The sequence below is a fragment of the Crotalus tigris genome, unplaced genomic scaffold (genome assembly GCF_016545835.1).
Source record: "Crotalus tigris isolate CLP2741 ecotype Arizona unplaced genomic scaffold, ASM1654583v1 scf7180000018371.15429387391:27106975, whole genome shotgun sequence".
Classification (NCBI taxonomy): Eukaryota; Metazoa; Chordata; class Lepidosauria; order Squamata; family Viperidae; genus Crotalus; species Crotalus tigris.
In genome coordinates, this window is record NW_024096970.1 from 23,228,250 (window position 1) to 23,247,421 (window position 19,172).

Sequence of the window (19,172 nt, forward strand, 5' to 3'; positions counted from 1 at the left end):
TACAAATGGAGAAGGAAGGAGACTTGTGGATAAGAAGCTGGAAAAGCCTCATTTTTGTCATCCTCCTACTCATTGATTTTTTTCACAGGGTGTGTAAAACAAATAATTTTTTTTTTTTGTGATCAGGAGGAAGAAAATAAAAATCTAATTTTGGGCAAAATCTTCATTTGGATGGGCAAACTCTGCCACTGTAGAGGCCAGTGCAGTCTTAGCCAAAGCCTGATAAAATTATTGATCAGCCACAGATAGGATCCACACCCCTGCTGCCCCTCTCCCCCCATCCCCATATACTAGGGAGACCTTTTGCCCCACTCTTCCAAGGCCAGGAGGCCTGTTTCCAAACAAGATCCAAAGGAGTTGCCATCCGGAGCACCAGCTCTTTTCTTTTGCCCTGCTAGTCCTCAGCAGAGGTCAACCACTCGGGGCTGCGCTGTGTGTGTGCTCGCGTCCTGCGTGCATCCTCCTGCCTGCCGTCTCTTTGGGTGGTCGCCTTTTCAGCCATTGTGCGCGTGGAAGCTGCTGACAAGCCCAGACTCCCATCTTCCCCTTATTCAAAGGCCAGGATTCCAGGTGCTTCCCCACGCTATTGGCAGACAGACTGTGATGCAGAGGCATCCCTGCTTCCCCTGACACTGGTAGTACGTGGAAGAATATGACTTGCTGGACTTAGTTGAACTATGTTCTTCTTCAACTGGATCCTGCTAAGAATTTAGCAACTTTCCACCAGCTCCTTCCTCCCAGAATGAATGGAGAATATTCACAGTTGTAGCTTTGGATTATATGCATGACTGTATATACTTGGCCAATATTTTGCCTACATAAAGATTCAATTTAACTGTTAAAAGTTAAATTGTTTAAAAGTTTAATTGTTAAAAGCCTATGCATAGGAATGTTCTGAACTAATGGTCAGCATTTCTTAGATAAGGTTTAACTGCAGTCATTTGTGGCTATGTAGTGATTCTAGGCTGATCCCCCTTTTCATCCCTCCCCCTGGCTCTTCCAGTCCTTCTCCTGCAAAAGCAACCTTAGAGGACTGAATCATGATTCAGGAGTCTTATATTTGGGTAACAAAAATCAAAGGCATGATGTGTATAGGAAGAGAAGAGAACCATATATAGTAGTAGTACATACTAAAAGAATATGGTATTCAAGCCTTGAGAAAAGCCAGCAAGGTCAGGGTCAACAGTTGCTGGAATTGGGTATGTCTAGTTTAATGAAGAGAAGGATGAGGAGGGACATGATAGCAGTGTTCCAATATCTCAGGGGCTGCCACAAAGAAGAGGGAGTCAAGCTATTTTCCAAAGCGCCTGAAGGCAGGATAAGAAGCAATGGATGGAAACTAACTAAGGAGAGAAGCAACCTAGAACTAAGGAGAAACTTCCTGACAGTTAGAACAATTATTCAGTGTAACAACCTGCCTTCAGAAGTGGTGAATGCTCCAACACTGGAAGTTTTAAAGAAGAAACTGGACAGCCATTTGTCTGAAATGGTATAGGGTTTCCTGCCTGAGCAAGGGGTTGGATTGATGACCTCCACGGTCTCTTCCAACTATTGTTATTGTTATTGCTATCTGACTCTTGCTTCCATAGTTTATGACAGATGTCATTGTTGCCCAGAGATGATCAAACCATACTCCTCTCCATCCAGTTTTGGATGTCGTATTTTAGGGAGGACTTTAGCAAGGAGGGTGTGTAGAGGAGTGCAGTCCAGATAATAAGGAGCCCAAAAAGAAACTCTTATAAAGACGGGTATGTTTAGCCTGGAGGAAAAAGGCATGGAAAGAACTGATGGCTATTCTCCATGATCTGAAAGGCTGCCATTTATGTAGAAGACAAAGTGAACTTATTCAGAGGTATTCCAGAAGACAGGATCAGAAACAGTGGATTTAAAAATATAAGAAAAATATTTGTGTTGATCATCCAAAAACAAATCCTAGTGGCAAGACCTGATCTCGAATAGAAGAGAAACGTGTCCGGAGGATGTGAGGTGGATTTTCCCTCACTAGAGTGTTTCAATGGAAACCGAAACCATGGAAAATGGCTGGTTGTTTTGGGGCCTATCCTATCTCACAGGGCTGCTTCTGTGGGGATAATCTTGGAAGACGATTTTAATATAATCTGCCTTCGTAATCTGCCAACATTAAGAAGTGAAGCATTTTTCTGCTGCTGCTTTTCACAACAAATTGGTCTTTTTTTTAATAGTCATCAAAGGGAGCAGTGAAATCTGCTAGGAAAAATGAATGAATGTCCTTCGCTGTTTTCCTTTTTCTGTGGGAATCCCTTTCCAGGCCTATTCCTGTTCCAAGGTCCTATTCCAAGATGAGAGACTTGAAAATTTTTCTTTAAAAAACGGAGAGGGAGTGCGATCAGGCTACAAATCCACAAGTTAAAAAGATGGGTGCTTTCCTTTCAAGCAGCTCTTGCCAGTAAAATGGAATTGCTCTCACTGGTTTTGCTCTCAAGCAAGCTAAGAACCAGAATGAGCTAAGAACTCAGGAAATGAACCCAGAAATGGGTTTTAATCAATACAGGATAGCCAGCACGATTGCAGCCCACATATCTTTAAGTTGCCAAGTTTGTAAAATACTGTATTATAGGTGATATTCCTTTTACCGAAGCATAAAGTCCCACTCATCCCCAGTTCTAGTTGGTGGGCTGTTTTGTTTTTGAAGCTCCTTGCTGCTCTCTGAGCTTGGTTATTTTCTTGCAGACATCTCATTACCCAAACTAGGTAACATCATCAGTGCTAGTAGCAGTGCTTTTATTACCCTAGTTTTGGTAATGAAACACCAGCAAAAAAACGACCAAGTGCAGAGAGCACTTAGGACAGTGGTGGCAAACCTATGGCATGGGTGCCAGAGGCGGCACTCAGAGCCCTCTCTGTGGGCATGCAAGCCGTCACCTCAGTCCTAGGCCTTCAGCTGGGTTTTATAAAACCTTTTCGCTTTAGGTCTCTGCCCCCCATGTACAAAAAAAAAAAGTTCAATCAATCAGTCAATTTCAACTTCTCCTAGGGGAAAAAAAATCTTACAAAGTTAGAATTGATTGATTGAACTTTTTAGTCCCACCCAATCTGCCATTACCACCACAGCCACGCCCACCCAATGGGCCACATCCACCCGGCACCCTACGATGCGTAAGTGGGTTTTGGGTTGCAGTTTGGGCACTCGGTCTCTAAAAGGTTCGCCATCACTGACTTAGGACTTCCTCATTTCAACCCTGAGCTACAAACTTTCTCCTTTATTGTTTCAACTTTATAGGTGGGGGGCATCGGATCAGGCAGAGGAGAGGGAACGAGTCCCCAGCGCAACTCGTGGCTTTCGCCAGCCTCCGGGGATTTAAAAGCCTCGGGTTTCAAAGGAGCTCCCGCATCTGGTATGAAGAAGCCCCGCTCCTAGTCTGACTACCGCGGCTGACTAGATTCTAGGGGCCGACCTTTCCCCGTCGGGTCAGAAAGGCAGGTGATGAATGTTTTTGTTGGGAGGAAGAAACGGTGGCGTGGAGGGAAAAACTTCGTAAACGGTTTCCCAAGGCTGGGCACCTTCGGAGGCCGGCTGGAAAAAGAAAGAGAGAAAGTGAGCTCCCCCTTACCTCCCCATTTAGTAAGTCTGATGTCCAGGCAGTTTTGCACTAGGACGCAACACCTAACCTAGAAATCCGGCTTATTTAATGAACGGTTCAATGTACGGTTCTTCGGTCGGGAGGTTTTTTTCCCATTTCCCCCTCTATCTAGCGAGGGCTGTTTTCCTCTCCTTCCCAAAGCGGAGCGGTTGGGACTGCAGTTGCCTTAAACCAGGGCTCTTCAAACTTGGCCCTGTTATGACTTGTGGACTTCAACTCCCGCGCTGGCTGAGGAATTCTGGGAGTTGAAGTCCACAAGTCATAACAGGGCCAAGTTTGAAGAGCCCTGCCTTAAACAAAACGAGCTCTGCCGATTAGGCAGTTAGGGGCCCAGAGCCTAAAGCGGATGCGACAGGCTGAGAAATTTTCGCTAGCCCTGGTGGACGCCCCTCTTGTCAGGGAAGCTGGCGCTGAAATGTTCCTTCACGGATGGTTGCTTGGGAAAAAAATATTTTAATGAAAATAATAATAAAAAAATATTCCTGCAATGATGGGATCAGGGGACGGCTGACTCCTGGATGACTTCCGTTCCCAGCTACAATTCACTGATAGATTCGAGAAGATTCGTTTTAAGCAGAGAGAATCATGGCTTATTTTATTGGGGTGAACAATAAACGATTTTGCTAAGTATACATTCCACGGAAGCCCAAATTCATTTGCCGAACTGCCGAGAAAGTTACAAGTAAAAATTACAGTTCAGCCCACTAAAGATCAGGGAATCCTCTGCCTGAAATTCGCTTTTCGCTGATATTCAAGCCACCAACACAGTTCATCAAACAACTAGAGCCAAAGGCTACAATCTTGACATCAAAGAAGCTAACAACCTAGTTTATACTGAAGCTAAGTTTCAGCTGGGAAATAAGCTGCTTATCAACTTCCCCCTCCCTCCCCATCTCTCATCTCTCATCTATCTTTGGAAGAAGTAAGGTTGAAATCAATGACAGCTTATCAATTGCAACACTTGCTAGTTAAGACTTCTTTCAACTAATAATAACTCATATATTTGGAAGTTCCACTAAAATAAGCCAAGCACTGATGGAAATCTGCATACTGTCAGTATTTAAATAAAAACATTGTGATATAGTAATTCCAATAGAAGAGAGCATCTCTAATTCAAGGTTGAACTGTGGAGTTCTTTGAGCTTGGATGTTTATTGGCAGTCCTTTCATTACCCAACTAGGGAACATAAATAAGCGTTCCATCATCTGCTGCCTTTCAAAAGTGTTTGAACTCATTGCCTATAGTCCCCAGCTGTACAAGTTTATGTCCAGCCCTGGCACTCAGTGTGATAATCTCCCAGAAGAGAGCTAATTTGGTGTAGTGGTTAAAGGCAGCAGGCTAGAAACCAGGAGACTGTGAGTACCAGCCCCACCTTAGGCATAAACCCAGCTGGATTACCTTGGGCCAATTATTCTCTCTTAGCCCTGGGAAACAGGCAATGGTAAACCACTTCTGAAATCTAGTCAAGAAAGTTGCAAGGATTAGTCCAGGCAGTCTTTAACAGGAGTCACCAATGACTTGAAGGTGCGAAAGGAAAGGAAAGGAAAGGAAAGGAAAGGAAAGGAAAGAAGGAAAGGAAACTCTCAGAAATGAAATCCATTAAAACCTTCTAAGGAGATTTGGTGCTAATAATTTGTTTAGGTATTAGGTAATTTGATTAAGACTGTAATATCCATCCACTAAGTGATGGAATAAACTGCTGGTGCTGCTTTTGATAATGATTGTATTTATATCTTGCATTTCTTGCAGGACAAAAGACAATGTGCACAGCACTGTTTCCTTCAGTCTTTGCTGCCACATGGTATGTACATCTATAAAGTAGATTGGGCTGAGATATAATGGCACCTAGTGAACTTCAATGGCTGAGGGGAGGTGAATTTGAAAAGGTTCTCACCATTCTAAATGAAGATTCTGATTGTTGGATCTGAGGGCAACAATTTCTGACACCTTGTTCTCACTTTTAATCACTGGAACAGCTTGCCACTAGAACAGCTTCACCACTGTAGGTTTTTAAGAAGAGATTGGACAATCACTTGTCAGAAATGGTACAGGTCTCCTGCTTGAGTAGAGGGTTGGACCAGATAGAAGACCCTGAAGGTCCCTTCCAGCTCTATTCTGATTCCACCAGAAAGATCGTAGGTGTACCTGATTTTGTTATATTGAGACTCATCACCTGAAACAGAAAGAAGCTATTTTCGAAACAAAAAGTCCCAGTTATTTTCTTGGCAACAGGAAGGAAGTAGATTGCCATTACTAAGCCCTGAGATTTCCCATTGTTGGTGATCTTGATGGTCTTGATTTTTCAAAATCAGGCAAGGTTGATATCTGCAGCAATAGAAATACAACTTTTTCCCTAACCTGTAATATGAATGTTAAAAATATTTGGCTCAACTGTCACCTCTCATTCCATTTTTCTATCCATTCAATATTTATTAGTTACAAGAAAATTAAATCATATCCTAATCATGGCAAATACATTAATTTGATGCACCAGTCATAAAATGGACAACTAAGAACTACTTGAGAACATTACTGGAATTTTGTTCATAATGAAGGAACACACCAAAACTTTCAAGTAAATTCCATGAAGGACAGTGATAAGATTATTGCTGATATTGGCAAAATGGATTGTCACCTTCAATAAATTTATTTCACATTATGTCACTTAAGTGTTCAAGAATACTGTAACTTTATTCCCATTTTGATGAAGGTACAACAGCATTCTACAGTGCCTATTTTATGCAAGTCTCAGAATAATTCTTCAGGTTTTCTTTTTCTTTCCATAATGGAGATGATAATTCAAGACATGCCAGAAATGTGTGGTTTTTCTTTCATTTCATCTATTAATCAGCATGCACCCCATATTTTAAAAGTCACAATCTTCTATATCCTATGATTATAACTAGATGGGCCCATAGATATTGACCTTCAGTTCTCCTTTCCTTTTATGGCTTTCAAATCAAAGAGTTCACATAATACTTTTTCATAAGACAGAGGTGTATATTGAATGCTAACCCTTAGTCATATCCTCGCACTGGCTGCTAAAGACACATTTTGATCTGCACTGTGTAAGTACAATCAAAGCTCAGTTTTACTCCAACCATTCTCAAGCTATTCTAACCTAATAGATATACAGAATACTATATATTTTCCACTTCTGATCTAAGAAAAAAATAGGTTTGGTTTGAAACAATAACGTTTCTCCCCTGATATCCAGATACAAGTTCACCTTGTAAGAAAGGGTCAAAAAACAATTCCTAAAAGTGCCAAAGTAGTCTTCCACAGCGAAGCTTTGCATCAAGGGAGTAAAATATGAATTAGGAAGAACCCAGGGTGAGAAAATTGCAGGGTGGGTAAAAAAAAATGCTGTGTTTAAATCTCAGGCACGGTACTGAGATTTTAGTAGTTCAGAACAGATTCCTTCTAACTCCACCTCAGGGGATTGCCATTCCACCCATATCAGCAAGCTGTTCCGAAGAGCTATGAAAGGGTTGGTGTACTTAGCCAGCTTGAAATTGGAAGAGGCGTGTTTTTGGGTGCCACTGGAGAGAATTTATAAGAGAAAGAGCAAATATTTGATGCTGAAGAGCTCTTAAAGGCTGATGAGGACCATTTACTTATTCCTACACACCAGTGTGGGCTTAGGATATTCAATAGATTAAAAGGCTAAGAGAGGTCACTGAAGTAGAGACTTTCTCTGCTGACTTTTTCCCCTCCTCTTGCAGTATTTCAAAAACGACTCTCACGTCAACTTTCTTGAGAGAGTCCTTGGCATATCTTCTGAGAATCGCCTCTGCATACCTTATCTCCCGACTCCCATAGCAGCAGCCAAGAGCTGTTTGCCTCCAGGCTCAAGATTTTAATACAAGGGCCTTGATTTGGGCTGCCTTGGGGGGGGGCAATACATTGATAAAAAATATTAGCGATGCTCTGCTAAAGATTGGGTTATTGACTAAGCATAAATGTTTACCCATCGTATTCATTTGAATTCTGCTTGTTGGGTTTGGGGATGTTCTTCCACATTTGAGTTTTAATGAGTTGATCCTTCTCTCTCTCTCTCTCTCTCTCTCCCTCCCTCCCTCCCTCCCTCCCTCCCTCTCTCTTTCTCACACACACACACTTCTAGTTGTCTGGCATGGTGGGCGCAAGGAGGCTTCTGTCCCTGAAGGAGTTGTTTCCCTGAAGTCGTTCCCATTTAATCTCATTTAAAAAGACATAACTAATAAATTTGTATGGAGTAGGCTGCAGTAGACATAAAGCAGAGTCGATAGTGGTTCAAATCCCATTGAACCCAATTGAAAACCATGACAACAAGAAACAAGCTCCGATTTATCCCGGAGAACTAAAGGACATTGTCAGGAGGCGTCAATCACCTATTCTTCCCTCCTCTGAACAAATGCAAAATCTTGACTGGAACAAATGCTTCCAACAGGTCCAGGACATAGGGCGACATTTCCCCTTTGTTCACAGGCTACCAGTTGGCATGTATTTGTGTTCCCTTCGGACCGACCACCCAGGACGCCGGAGAAGCTGATCGACCAGCAGCGGAGAGGACTGGAAAGGCAGCAGCGGCGGGGGGGGGGGCAGGAAAGCCCCTGTCCTGGGCACGCTTGATCGGTGGCTCCGCTCATCTCGGCCTAGGAATCTCCGATTCACAGGAAGCCTATCCAGCCTCCGAACACTTCTGTACGCCAACAGGGCCAACGGGGGCCCCGTCCCTGCTCCTCCCGGGCCACAAATCAGCCCCCTGAGACAGCAGCTTTTGCGAGCTGCTCCTCGGCTCTTTATTAGCGCTTCTAGTCCAGCCCGATGCAAAAGTTGGAACGGGGGGGGGAAGGGGGCAGGGTCTGGCTGAGTTCTCCCTGCACAGAATTGAAGAGGGGAAGCTGCTAAGTTTGCTCAGGGACCTGTGAAATAATTCAGGAGGGGGTGATAAAGGATGCCCTTCCCCAATGAAAGGTATCCACATAGGCAGAATTTTAATTTCTCTAGCTTTCCCCCTCCTTTCCGGAGGAAGAGATCATTCTGGGAAGAAAGCTCATCCTAAAGCTCTTAATTCCTGATTCAACCCAGGCACATCAAGAGGAGCAGAAACCTTTCATACGCTCGTGGCCTTCCCAACTTCCATAATTCATTAATCAAATAGGCATCCTTCAAAAATGACAAAGATGAAAATCCGTTGCTGCCCCTCTCTTAGTGCCACTTTTTCAGGCTCTAACCATTAACACATTGAACACATATTACCCCTGTACACATGCTTTTCTTCTTCTTCTTCCAAAAGGCAACTGGGCTTTCTAGTTTTTCTCCTTGAAGATGTTTGGCTTCTCATCCAAGAAGCTTCTTCAGTTCAGTTCAACTCTTGGGAGAACTGAAGAAGCTTCTTGGATGAGAAGCCAAACATCTTCAAGGGGAAAAACCCAGAAAGTCTAGTTGCCTTTTGAAAAAAGCAACTTTAGGACAACCAGGACCTGGATGACTGAGAACTTCCACAAACACATCAAATATATTTACCCAAATATGGTTTGGGCTTGTGGTGCCAACAGATGTTGAACTGAAAAGAAAGACTTGGCAAGATTGAGAGGAGGAGGAGGAGGAGGAGGAGGAGGAGGAGGAGGAGGAGGAGGAGGAGATGGCATGGTTATGGTTCAGTGAAATCAAGGAAATCTCTGCCAGGTTCTTGGAAGAACTGTAATTTATCATGGAAAGATAGTAGATATTTGTCCAATATTTCTGGCCCGCTCAGTGGTATTTAACCAGTTAATTAACTTAACTTATATTTTATAGCATTATTTCTGTGAGAACAGGTAAGTATCAATAGGCTGCAATCTATATTGCTATAAATCAGTGTTTCTCAACCTTGACAATTTTAAGGCATGTGGACTTCAACTCCCAGAATTCCACAGCCAGCATTGCTGGCTGTGGAATTCTGGGAGTTGAAGTCCACATGCCTTAAAATTGTCAAGGTTGAGAAACACTGCTATAAATACATGTAAATGAGGGTATAAATCACTACTGAAGAATTCAGTAAAGCAGCCTTCTATAAAAGCAGGGTTATGTAAAGCAGAAGATTCTAGTCTGGGCAATTTCTTGGACTGAATAGCATTGAATGAAAGGAGAAGAGATCTGGAAATGCGCTTGGTAGAAAGTTACATGAGGTCCTTTTCTTCCCTTACTAGCATCTGAATGTTCTGGCAATCCCAATGTTCTCCAAAGGCTTTACTGTATTTCAATTTTGAGATACATTTTCACATTCCATATTTATTTATTTTTTAATTTTTTTCTGCATAACCTGGCCAGGAAACAAAACGCGTCAAGTTATTTCACTTTATCCTCCAGACCTGCTTCAGTAAGAACTCCCCGTATTTTAGGAAATGGAGTCTTAATCAGCAAATCATCACCTCCAAATGACCACCTCCCCAATCCTTCCAATGAAGGCACTTAGCCAGCACAGCCAGCATATGATTCTGCCAAGATTATCTGTCGATCTGGTAAGAGGTGTTGCTTTAGTCAGCAAAGGCTGTTGCCCTGGAAATTTACTTGGGAGCAAGCTATACGGAATCCTTCAGTTTTTCCCATCATGGATGTACTTGACTACAATTTCCATTGCTTCCAAACAGAAGAGCCTAGGCTGATTGGCTCTGATGCCCACTGAAGTCCAGCAGGTCTGCAAAGCACCAGTGAAATTAAAGCTGCCCAGTTGGGAATGCTTTTTGAATAGATGTGGATTGATTGCAGAGTCTTATCCTTCTCTGGATCTTGATGCTCCCATGCCTATGAGAACAGCTTCAAAATCTCACAGGTGCCACCTAGTTTCTTTGCTCCTGTCCAAGGGGTCTGTGACAGTGTTCTGTTGAAATACAGCACATCTGTTTAAGCTATGGGACTCCATGAATTTTATATTCAAGTATTTCATTTCATCTGACTGGCCATCTGGTTTTTCTCCCCTATATTTATATCCTTTGTTGTTGTTGTTATTGTTGCTGTTGCTGTTGCTATTGTTGCTGCTGCTGCTGTTCCTGCTCTCCTTCCTATTCCTCTTCAATGTTTTCACCCTTTCTCTTTTTTGGTGCATTCTCTTCTTGAGGATTCATTCATTCATGCCGCCTGGGAGAATGACTCCTCCCTACCCTTTTGTCATCCTGTCTGTCTCTTGAAGGACTTCTCAAAGCCCTCTTCTTGACTAAAGCTCTGCTTTACCTGCTGATCCAGATTCTCTCCCCCCTTCCCCACTTCTCACAATTCAGCCATTCTTTAAGCCTGACCATAAACAAAGATCCTTATTGTGTCTTCTAATAGGGACTCTGAAATCTCAAGGCAGGAGTCCTACATCGTTTATGTTATACTTTAAATCGGTGTTTCCCAAACTTGACAATTTTAAGGCATGAGGACTTCAACTCCCAGAATTCCACAGCCAGCAACGCTGGCTGTGGAATTCTGGGAGTTGAAGTCCACATGCCTTAAAATTGTCAAGTTTGGGAAACACTGCTTTAAATCTTGACATCCTAGTGCACCTTATTCTGAGTCCACTAGCCAGGTACATTAGGACAACTGTGAAGTGGTAATGATGAAACTTAAGTTATGTATGTGTTCCCAATTCTTCACCCACTAAAATTTTCAAAAGATAGTACAATCAATAAAAGGAATATATGCACAACTTTGATGTAATGTTATGCCAAATTTATGGAAATTTATGGAACAAATCCATGTCATACCTATTTTATGGTGCAATAGGGTCTTACTAACAAGAATAGAGAATCATCCTAGAGTTTATGGTTATGGTTGCTGCCCATATACAAAAAGTATTGTATCAACGAGATGCGGTCTCATCTCGTTAAGGTTGCATTCTTAAACATGTATGTATTCTATATGATTGGGGTAGCCCAAAGATGTCTCTACATCCTTTTCATTCACAACTGGATCTTCTTGAATCTTCCTCCCATTCTGTGGGTGTCCTACATTCTGCTCCATTTTTCCTACTTCATCTCTCTATCTTCCCCAATATTCTGATACACCTAATTCTATGCCTGTTTTTTTTACTGCCATCCCCAAACATCCCCTTTACATGATAGGTACAAGCGGATCCAACCCTTTTTTTTGTTGTTGTTCTTTTCCAGACAATTGTACATTTCCAACGATTCTAAATAGATTTTGAGTTGCATTCAAAATAAAGATGGCAGGTAGCTGCAGGACAACCGATTTGGTAGCCAAATGTTTTTCATTTTTCTTTTTGCTTATTAGGAGAGAACGAGGGAGAGAGAGAGAGAGAGAGAGAGAGAGAGAGAGAATTATTTATTTATTTATTTACTTGCTTATTTTATTTACTTATTTATTTACTGCTTTTTGTATTTTTATAAATAATTCAAGATGGTGAATACACACCTTCTTCTTCCATTTTCCCCACAACAACATAAAACTTATGGTTTTAAAGCCAACCCACAGAATTAAAAGGATGTATTGTAAACACAGGTTACAGTACTTGAATATTCTTGAACAGCAGAAATCAAGAAATTCTGGGCTATTCAGGAATGGATTTATGTGTGGAAATATTGGCCATCCCTTACATATTTAATGTAAGATTCAGGATGCTTCCCCATGCCTTGTGTTTCTGGCTCTGTTGGGTGGATCTCCAGATTCTTAGGAACACAACAAAGTCAATCTTGCAAGTCTAAAGTCTGAAACCCCTTGGATAGATAATTTGGTTAATAATATTCTTTACCGCTGGACTGCTGTTGTTGAGGTCTTTGAAAAACTAAAATAACTCATGTAATCTATCTCATCTCAATGTGTAGAGTCAGTCAGTCACATAAAATGCTTTCTGAAAAGCTACTATTCTAAGAAATAATGGAAGTAGTAGCTCTTGGATTGTTAAAAATACAATAAAACTGGGGTTCCTAAAAGTAGTTAATTAATTAATAATTATCTAACTTATTGTCTGAACTCCAAATATAATTGCAATTAATATTTTCACAATGTATTTAAAATTACAATGCAATGCAATATAATATAATGCAGCACTAGATAATGCATATATCAGTCAACAAGGATCAGTAAAAAGCAGTTAGCTATCCCATTCCAATGGTTATAATTAATATATTACATTCAGCCCCTGCATGTGTGTATGCAGCATAACATTTATAATGATAATACAATGCAATAATGTATCACTAACACATTCATTCTCACAGCAGAAACTTGAATGTCAAGGTGTTTACAATGAAGTTTCACTCTCACCTACAATTGTTTCAGTGTTAAATGTAAGTAAAGGCCAGTTTCTAAAAGTTTTCAATATAGGGTAGTTGTAAATAGTCTGAATCTTTTGATATTGTCAAGGGTTCTCAGTTAAAATAATAGGTAATAGGATGTTTTGCTGGTTATGAGGCCTCTTTTGACTTGAAAAACACAGTATTCAAAGGAATTGATTTGTTGTTTTGTTTTGTTTTGTTTTGTTCTGTTTTGTTTTGGTGGGGCATTTCTTCTCCCATTGGGATGGCTCAGACAGAGAACTGATGCTCTCCAGGCCAAATGAGAGGCTAAAATAGCTCCACACAACTACATTTTCAACTACCTATGGAAAATGTGTCATTTTTTGTCATTTTTTTTAGGTAAGTGGGGGGGGGGGGCAAATGGATTATAACAGGATTATTGGATTTCAACTGGATTGTTTTTCTGTTCCTTAGTAGTGGAGGCCAGAATGAGACCATTTCCCACACCGTGTAAACCAGCTTTCCAAACAGGACTTCCTGAGCATGCAGGCATGGAAATTGTGAGAGGGATGGTCCCACAACATCTGGAGGGCAGTGCCTGAGAAAAAAGTCTTGCTTGCTCTGCTCAGTGTCACATGCCACACCTCCTAGGTAAGATCAGTGAGCCTGAACTACCTACGAGCAGTGTTCATGAGTCCCAGAGGCCCAGTTGTTTCCTTCCACTAAGGCCGCCCTGCCTGGAAATGGAGCCCACCTCTCAGCCCTAAAGGAAAAAGTGCAGCATCCACAGATTATTTAATGACCCAAATATTGGGGACTCATTCAGGGGTGACTCACTCAGAGCTCTGGTTCAAAAGCTCAGCAATCACTTGCAAGTGACTAGGGGTGCAGCTGCTAGGTCAATGTTTCAACTGGAGTTGTCAAGAAACGGGTCCCAGCAACTGCTGCTTGCTGCTGAAGCCCAGACCTGGTGAAGGCAGGTGAAAACTGCTTCATTTGAGACAAGATGGTGCCAATCTGGTAGGTTGGGCTGGGGGAGACGAGGGGCAATGGGATGCTAAAGCCCCAGCATCTAGGTGTGAAGAGAAGGACTCAAGCCCCTTGCAGAAGAGGAGGAGGAGAAATGCTAAGTACTTAGCAACAGCACCTTCCCCCCTTTGAGTGTTTTCCAAATAGAGAGAGGGGAAAAAAAGCAAATAGGTTCCATGAATAGGATGAAGCAGCAGGGAGAAATCCAGGCATCTCCAAGCGAGCCCCTTGGACCAAAGCTGCGGATATCCTGCAAGGATTCACTTTGTGGGTGAGGAGAGGGGTGGAGGGGTTGCTGAGAGCGGCTGCGGTTTCCCCCCCCCCAAATACCACCCAAGATGTTATTCAGAGCGAACAATCCCCATTATCTGTCCCCACTTTGGCCTAATCATACAGAATCCGTAATACTGAAGGCCGCTTCCTGCTGGCTTCGGGGAGGGGTCTCTTTCTCTCTCTGTTTGGGAGGGTGAGGGTGAATCTCTGGAGGAGAGGACAGAGAAGTGGATGGGTGGGTGCGGGGGGGGGGTGAGGAGGAGGTCGCCTTGCCTCCCATTAGAGCTTTAGCACTTGACTAATTCAGGGATCTTAGCAGCTCATAGACAGGGACGGTTGAAAGCAGCCAATGTTTACGGTTGGGGAAGACTGTTGATATAAACAGGCGCCCCCGAGGTAAGCGACACTAATCTCCTGCCCGAGGGGAAGCCGGAATGAGCGTCTCTCCGAGCCTGGCCGGGGTCCAGTAGCTTCTGCCCCGCCAGCCCGACGCGGCCATGGCCACCTTAGCCAGGGGAAGCTTCACCGTGCGGAGCCTCTTGGATTTACCTGAGCCAGAAGGAGGCGGCGGCGGCGAGGGGCAGGAGCCGACAGAAAGCTTTGCCGCTTCTCCCTTCCGAGCGTGGATGGAAACCGAAAAAAGCCACTATCTCTGTGAGTGCGGAGATGGGGAAGGTTGGTGGGTGGGTGGGGGGAGGAAGGAAGGAAGGAAGGAAGGAAGGAAGGAAGGAAGGAAGGAAGGAAGGAAGGAAGGAAGGAAGGAAGGAAAAGAGGCGAGGTACATGAAACTGACAGGTAGAGCATAATCCAGGACATCTGGAGGGCTGGAAGTGGAGGTAAATAACTCAGAGAAACTCGTCCTGACTGAAGAAACACGTTCTATAGAAAGCAAAAAAAAAAAAAAACACTTGGTAATGTTTATACATCTGGAAAGAGAAAAAAGAAAAGAGATCAAGATTATATAAGAAGTGAGGAGAGATAAGCCTATTACAGATAGTGTATATACAAAATAGTTCCCCCCTTTTTTGTTCACCCACACCCACACCCACACCCACACACATACACCCACACACACACCCACACATTCCAGGCAGAAGGAAACAGGCGCAAAGAAGGAAAGCAATTTAAATGTTGACATTTTACGGAGTAAAAATATTGTGAATAGGCTTTTTTTGTGGCAAGCTATTAAGGATGTGAAGTTGAAGCCTGGTTTTGCCTGTTTCATTAGAGCCCAGAATGATGTACAAATGTCGCATTAGGCAAACTAATAGAGTCAAAAATTAAATATTCCTTTACCTACAGGTACACAAAGATACAGGCCCAGTGTACTGTTCACTGAAGGACTTTTAAATTATCAATTTCTCTACCAGGATCCTGGCTTATTAAATAACCACAGATTTTGTAAAAGCTTTTATGACATCTTCTTTCTAATTACATTCTTCCAATTCTTTTATGTGGGACGGGAACGAGAGAGAGAGAACAAATAAATGCTAAAACAGACTTCCATATTATTAGAGGATAAGCCACTGAAAAGAAACCATCACCATCATCAACCCTATTGAATCCAGCATAATTTTAGTTACTATGAATAGATAGATTCTGCTTGTATTTGTGAAAGCCATTAGATGTGTGGGTGCAACTCTTTTCCTTCTGCAAATTCCCTCCACGGGGTTGGTTTTTTCTTTTTAAATTGCAAAATGTATTTCGGATACTTTCAGAAGAAAATGTAATCATGACGCCATGTCCAGCATGTTAGCTTTGTTTTACGCCCTCCTTCTTTATGACATTTCCCTAAAACATTTCCACAATGTTTGAATGTAAGATAGTTATTTCCGTTATTAAGAAGGATCAGGAACAGTGATTAAATAAATTATTAATAAAAATAACCCAATTCCTGTTGGCAAAAAGTGGCAGCAAGCCCTCTGCTTCCAAAGATAGTTAAGTCACTTTTAAGTTTTCTACCGAACTCAGCCAACTTCTTGGCTGGACAATTCTTTCGTTGTACCTGCTTAAGGAACGGGTTTCCTTCTCTTTCCAGCCACCTGGAGCGCAACTTCGCTTTAATTCAAACGCCTCTCCCCCCCCCCCGTTTTATAGGATACTGCTATGGATTCGATACGACTTTTTAGATAATCGAAAGAAGAGTTAGGGCATAAGTAAAAATGGATTATTAGCTTTACTGATAGTGGGGGTTTGTTCTATCCAAGAAAACTGGTTCGGTTCCTTTTGCCCATCAGTTTAAGGTTGTGAACTCCTCGGAGTGTCTCGTTTTTAGAAGATGGGCTCCCCAGAGTTGGAAGCGGCTCTTGGCGCGGGTGCGGCTGTCGCTCCAGAAGGCGCCCTGCTTTTCAGGCCAGGCTCTTGTCCTGTCTGAATCAACCGTGGCGTTCAAGAATAGAGCAAGCAGGAATTCGTGGAGAGTTGAGGATCGCACCCATAAAGGCTGGCCGCTTCATTTTAGCTTTCACCTTAACCCCCCGCAACATAAAATAATTAAATACATACAACATGCAACATGCAACATACAATACAAGTGATTCGCGAGTCACTTATTCTACCTTCTTGGCATTTAGCAGCCCATCCTTTCAAAAAGATGAGGCGTATTCACATACCGACACGATATATACGGGGACCGGGTCTCCTTCCCTTTGGACACCCCCCAGTTGATATCCATATCTTCGATTCTTTCGCAGCTAAGCTCGAAAGGGAGGATGCAGTTGCTAGGTATGCGGTGTGTGTGTGTGTGGGGAGGGACGCTACGTTTCTCTTCTCAGTCTGGAGGTAAAGAAAAACCTATTGGCTCCCACCACACACAGGAATCTCCTAACACAAGCGGCACAGCCTTCTGTCGTTCGTGCATATTCCTGGCAAAAAACTACTACCCTCCCCCGATTCCCCCCCCCCTTCTCTAGAAGCACGGAGCAGATTAGAGGCTCCACACTTGGGGCACATTTTTTTCTCATTCTGCTCTTTCTTATGGGCAACTTTTTTCGCCGCTGTTGCTCAGTTTACAATGCATGTGTTCATTTTACGCTATGGAATAAACCCATTGGACGTTCAATAAGACTTAGTTTTCGTGTGTATATCGGTATAGGAAGCCATTGTGAAGATACTGCAAGGTTTTGGGCTGTTTTAGCTTATAAAATCGTCAGGAATGGAAACTGAAGCAGCCGTGCCTCCTTCTCTTCCTTTGAACTTCAGTTATATAGGCATGCAATATTTTATTTACATGCTAGATGTATATTCATATGTATGCGCATGTATATTCAGATTTTCACACAGCTGTTGACAAAAAACGATAATAAGGAACAACGTTGGATAAAGAGAGCGTGTGACTTTGGGCCAGTCACTGATCTCCGCCCAAAGGGATGGTATTATGGGGAAAATAGAGGCTGAAAGAGTTATTTATAAAGCTAATAAAGGTGGAATAATTTTTTTAAAAAAATTACAGTACTGCAGTCCTCTGCATTTTTCTTTAGATTTAAACTTCGCTGAATGAAAGCGTAAGTATAGTTAAGGTTGAAATAGCAGCCTATCCGGAGCTGCGCGATCCGCTTCCACTTTCTACCAAGGTCCACCCGTTCGAAAAGGTTTCAGCTTCTGCCCGAAATATGACAATTACCTGATTTTAGTATAGAGTGATAATAATCCCCAACAAGACGGAAAGACAACAAGCGCTAAGCGACATTTTAAATGGTCTGATATTTGAACAAGAAACTAAGAAAAGGGTAGATGAAGGTGAAAGATAAAGGAAGGGGTCGGGGAGGGGAGAGAAAACTCTATTGACCTCTCAAAAAAAGTAGTGAATTTGAGAAATTTTCAGAGAAAACAATAGGTTTTTTTCTTAGGGGTTCATTCAAATGTTTCACAGGGTACCTACGCTATCTTGTAAGTGCTGTCGATCTTTCCCTCCCCCCCCCCTTCCCCTCTGCCACCTTCAAAACTTGAGGCCATTTATTGAAGGGTTTCCGTTTCTGATCTTAGGCTCTAAAACCATAATGTGTATGTGGGGGGGGGAGGTTGGGGAGGTATTGTTCTAGCATGTTGCGAGAACCCTTCCCTTCCCTTCGTATTCAAAAGCAAACTAAGGCCAATAGCCCAATCTGTCCCGGTCTCTCCCGCAGCTTCAGACGACAGCGGCGCCGAGAGCCGACCGCACCCGGGCGCCGCCTCGACCCGGCAAGCAGCGCGGGAAGCAGACGAGGAGGAGCAGCTGAAGAAGAAGCGGCGGGTGCTCTTCTCCAAGGCACAGACGCTGGCTCTCGAGCGACGCTTCCGGCAGCAGCGCTACCTGTCGGCGCCAGAGCGGGAGCAGCTGGCGCACTTGCTGCGCCTGACGCCCACCCAGGTCAAGATCTGGTTCCAGAACCACCGGTACAAGATGAAGCGCGCCAAGGGCGGCGAGCGGGGCAGCGCCGGGAACGGCCCGCCCCTCATGCGACGGGTGGTGGTGCCGGTGCTGGTGCGGGACGGCAAGGCCTGTCAAAGCTGCAGCGGCGGGACCCCCTCGCGAAACCCCGTCGGGCCCCAAGCAGCGTACAATCTGCCCGGCTGTTCGGCATTCCCGCCAACGTCCTCCCTGGGCCTTTTTCCCGCCTACCAGCACTTAGCGCCGCCTTCCTTAGTATCCTGGAACTGGGGCTGAGGAAGATCCTGACGGCCGGTCGGCTGGCGGGCCATCTGGCTCCCTGGAAAAATGGATCGGCTCCCTTTTTGAGGAAGATACCCGGGCTTTCGCCCTAGCCCGACGGGGACTTTTGCTTGGTGCTCTCGGGACCTTGACTCGAATAGAACTAGTTTAGAGTAAACATTTGGCGAATTTCAGGCCTTTAAAAAAAAAGGGGGGGGGGAATCCAATGCAATTTCCTTGGGAAGGGTCTCCAGCTGAGTTTTACGTACATGGAACTCATGCCCAAGTATGTGCTTAGGTCTTAGGATGAAAAGGGAAGTAAGATGGTTATTTCAACAGGACTGCCACTCCTGTGGCCTATATAGCCTTGTTGCAAAAAGAGAGGCCCTCTATGTAAATGCACAGAACAGAGACGAA

The 19,172-nt window shown here is 43.4% G+C and overlaps 1 protein-coding gene across 1 annotated transcript; it reads left to right on the forward strand.

Moving 5' to 3' along the window:
• Positions 1–14,622: 14,622 nt before the first annotated feature.
• On the forward strand, positions 14,623–18,851 carry NKX2-8 (NK2 homeobox 8). Its single transcript, XM_039351950.1, has 2 exons — positions 14,623–14,779; positions 18,250–18,851. Exons 1-2 carry the CDS (start codon positions 14,623–14,625, stop codon positions 18,768–18,770), a joined length of 678 nt encoding a protein of 225 aa, XP_039207884.1. The 3' UTR covers positions 18,771–18,851.
• Positions 18,852–19,172: the final 321 nt, after the last annotated feature.

What these genes read in the sequence shown, in the direction of transcription:
- NKX2-8 (XM_039351950.1), top strand. Translation starts at nt 14,623, where the DNA reads ATGGCCACCTTAGCCAGGGGAAGCTTCACCGTGCGGAGCCTCTTGGAT. An exon ending in CGAAAAAAGCCACTATCTCT is followed by an intron (nt 14,780 to 18,249) that starts GTGAGTGCGGAG and finishes TCTCTCCCGCAG; the next exon opens with CTTCAGACGACAGCGGCGCC.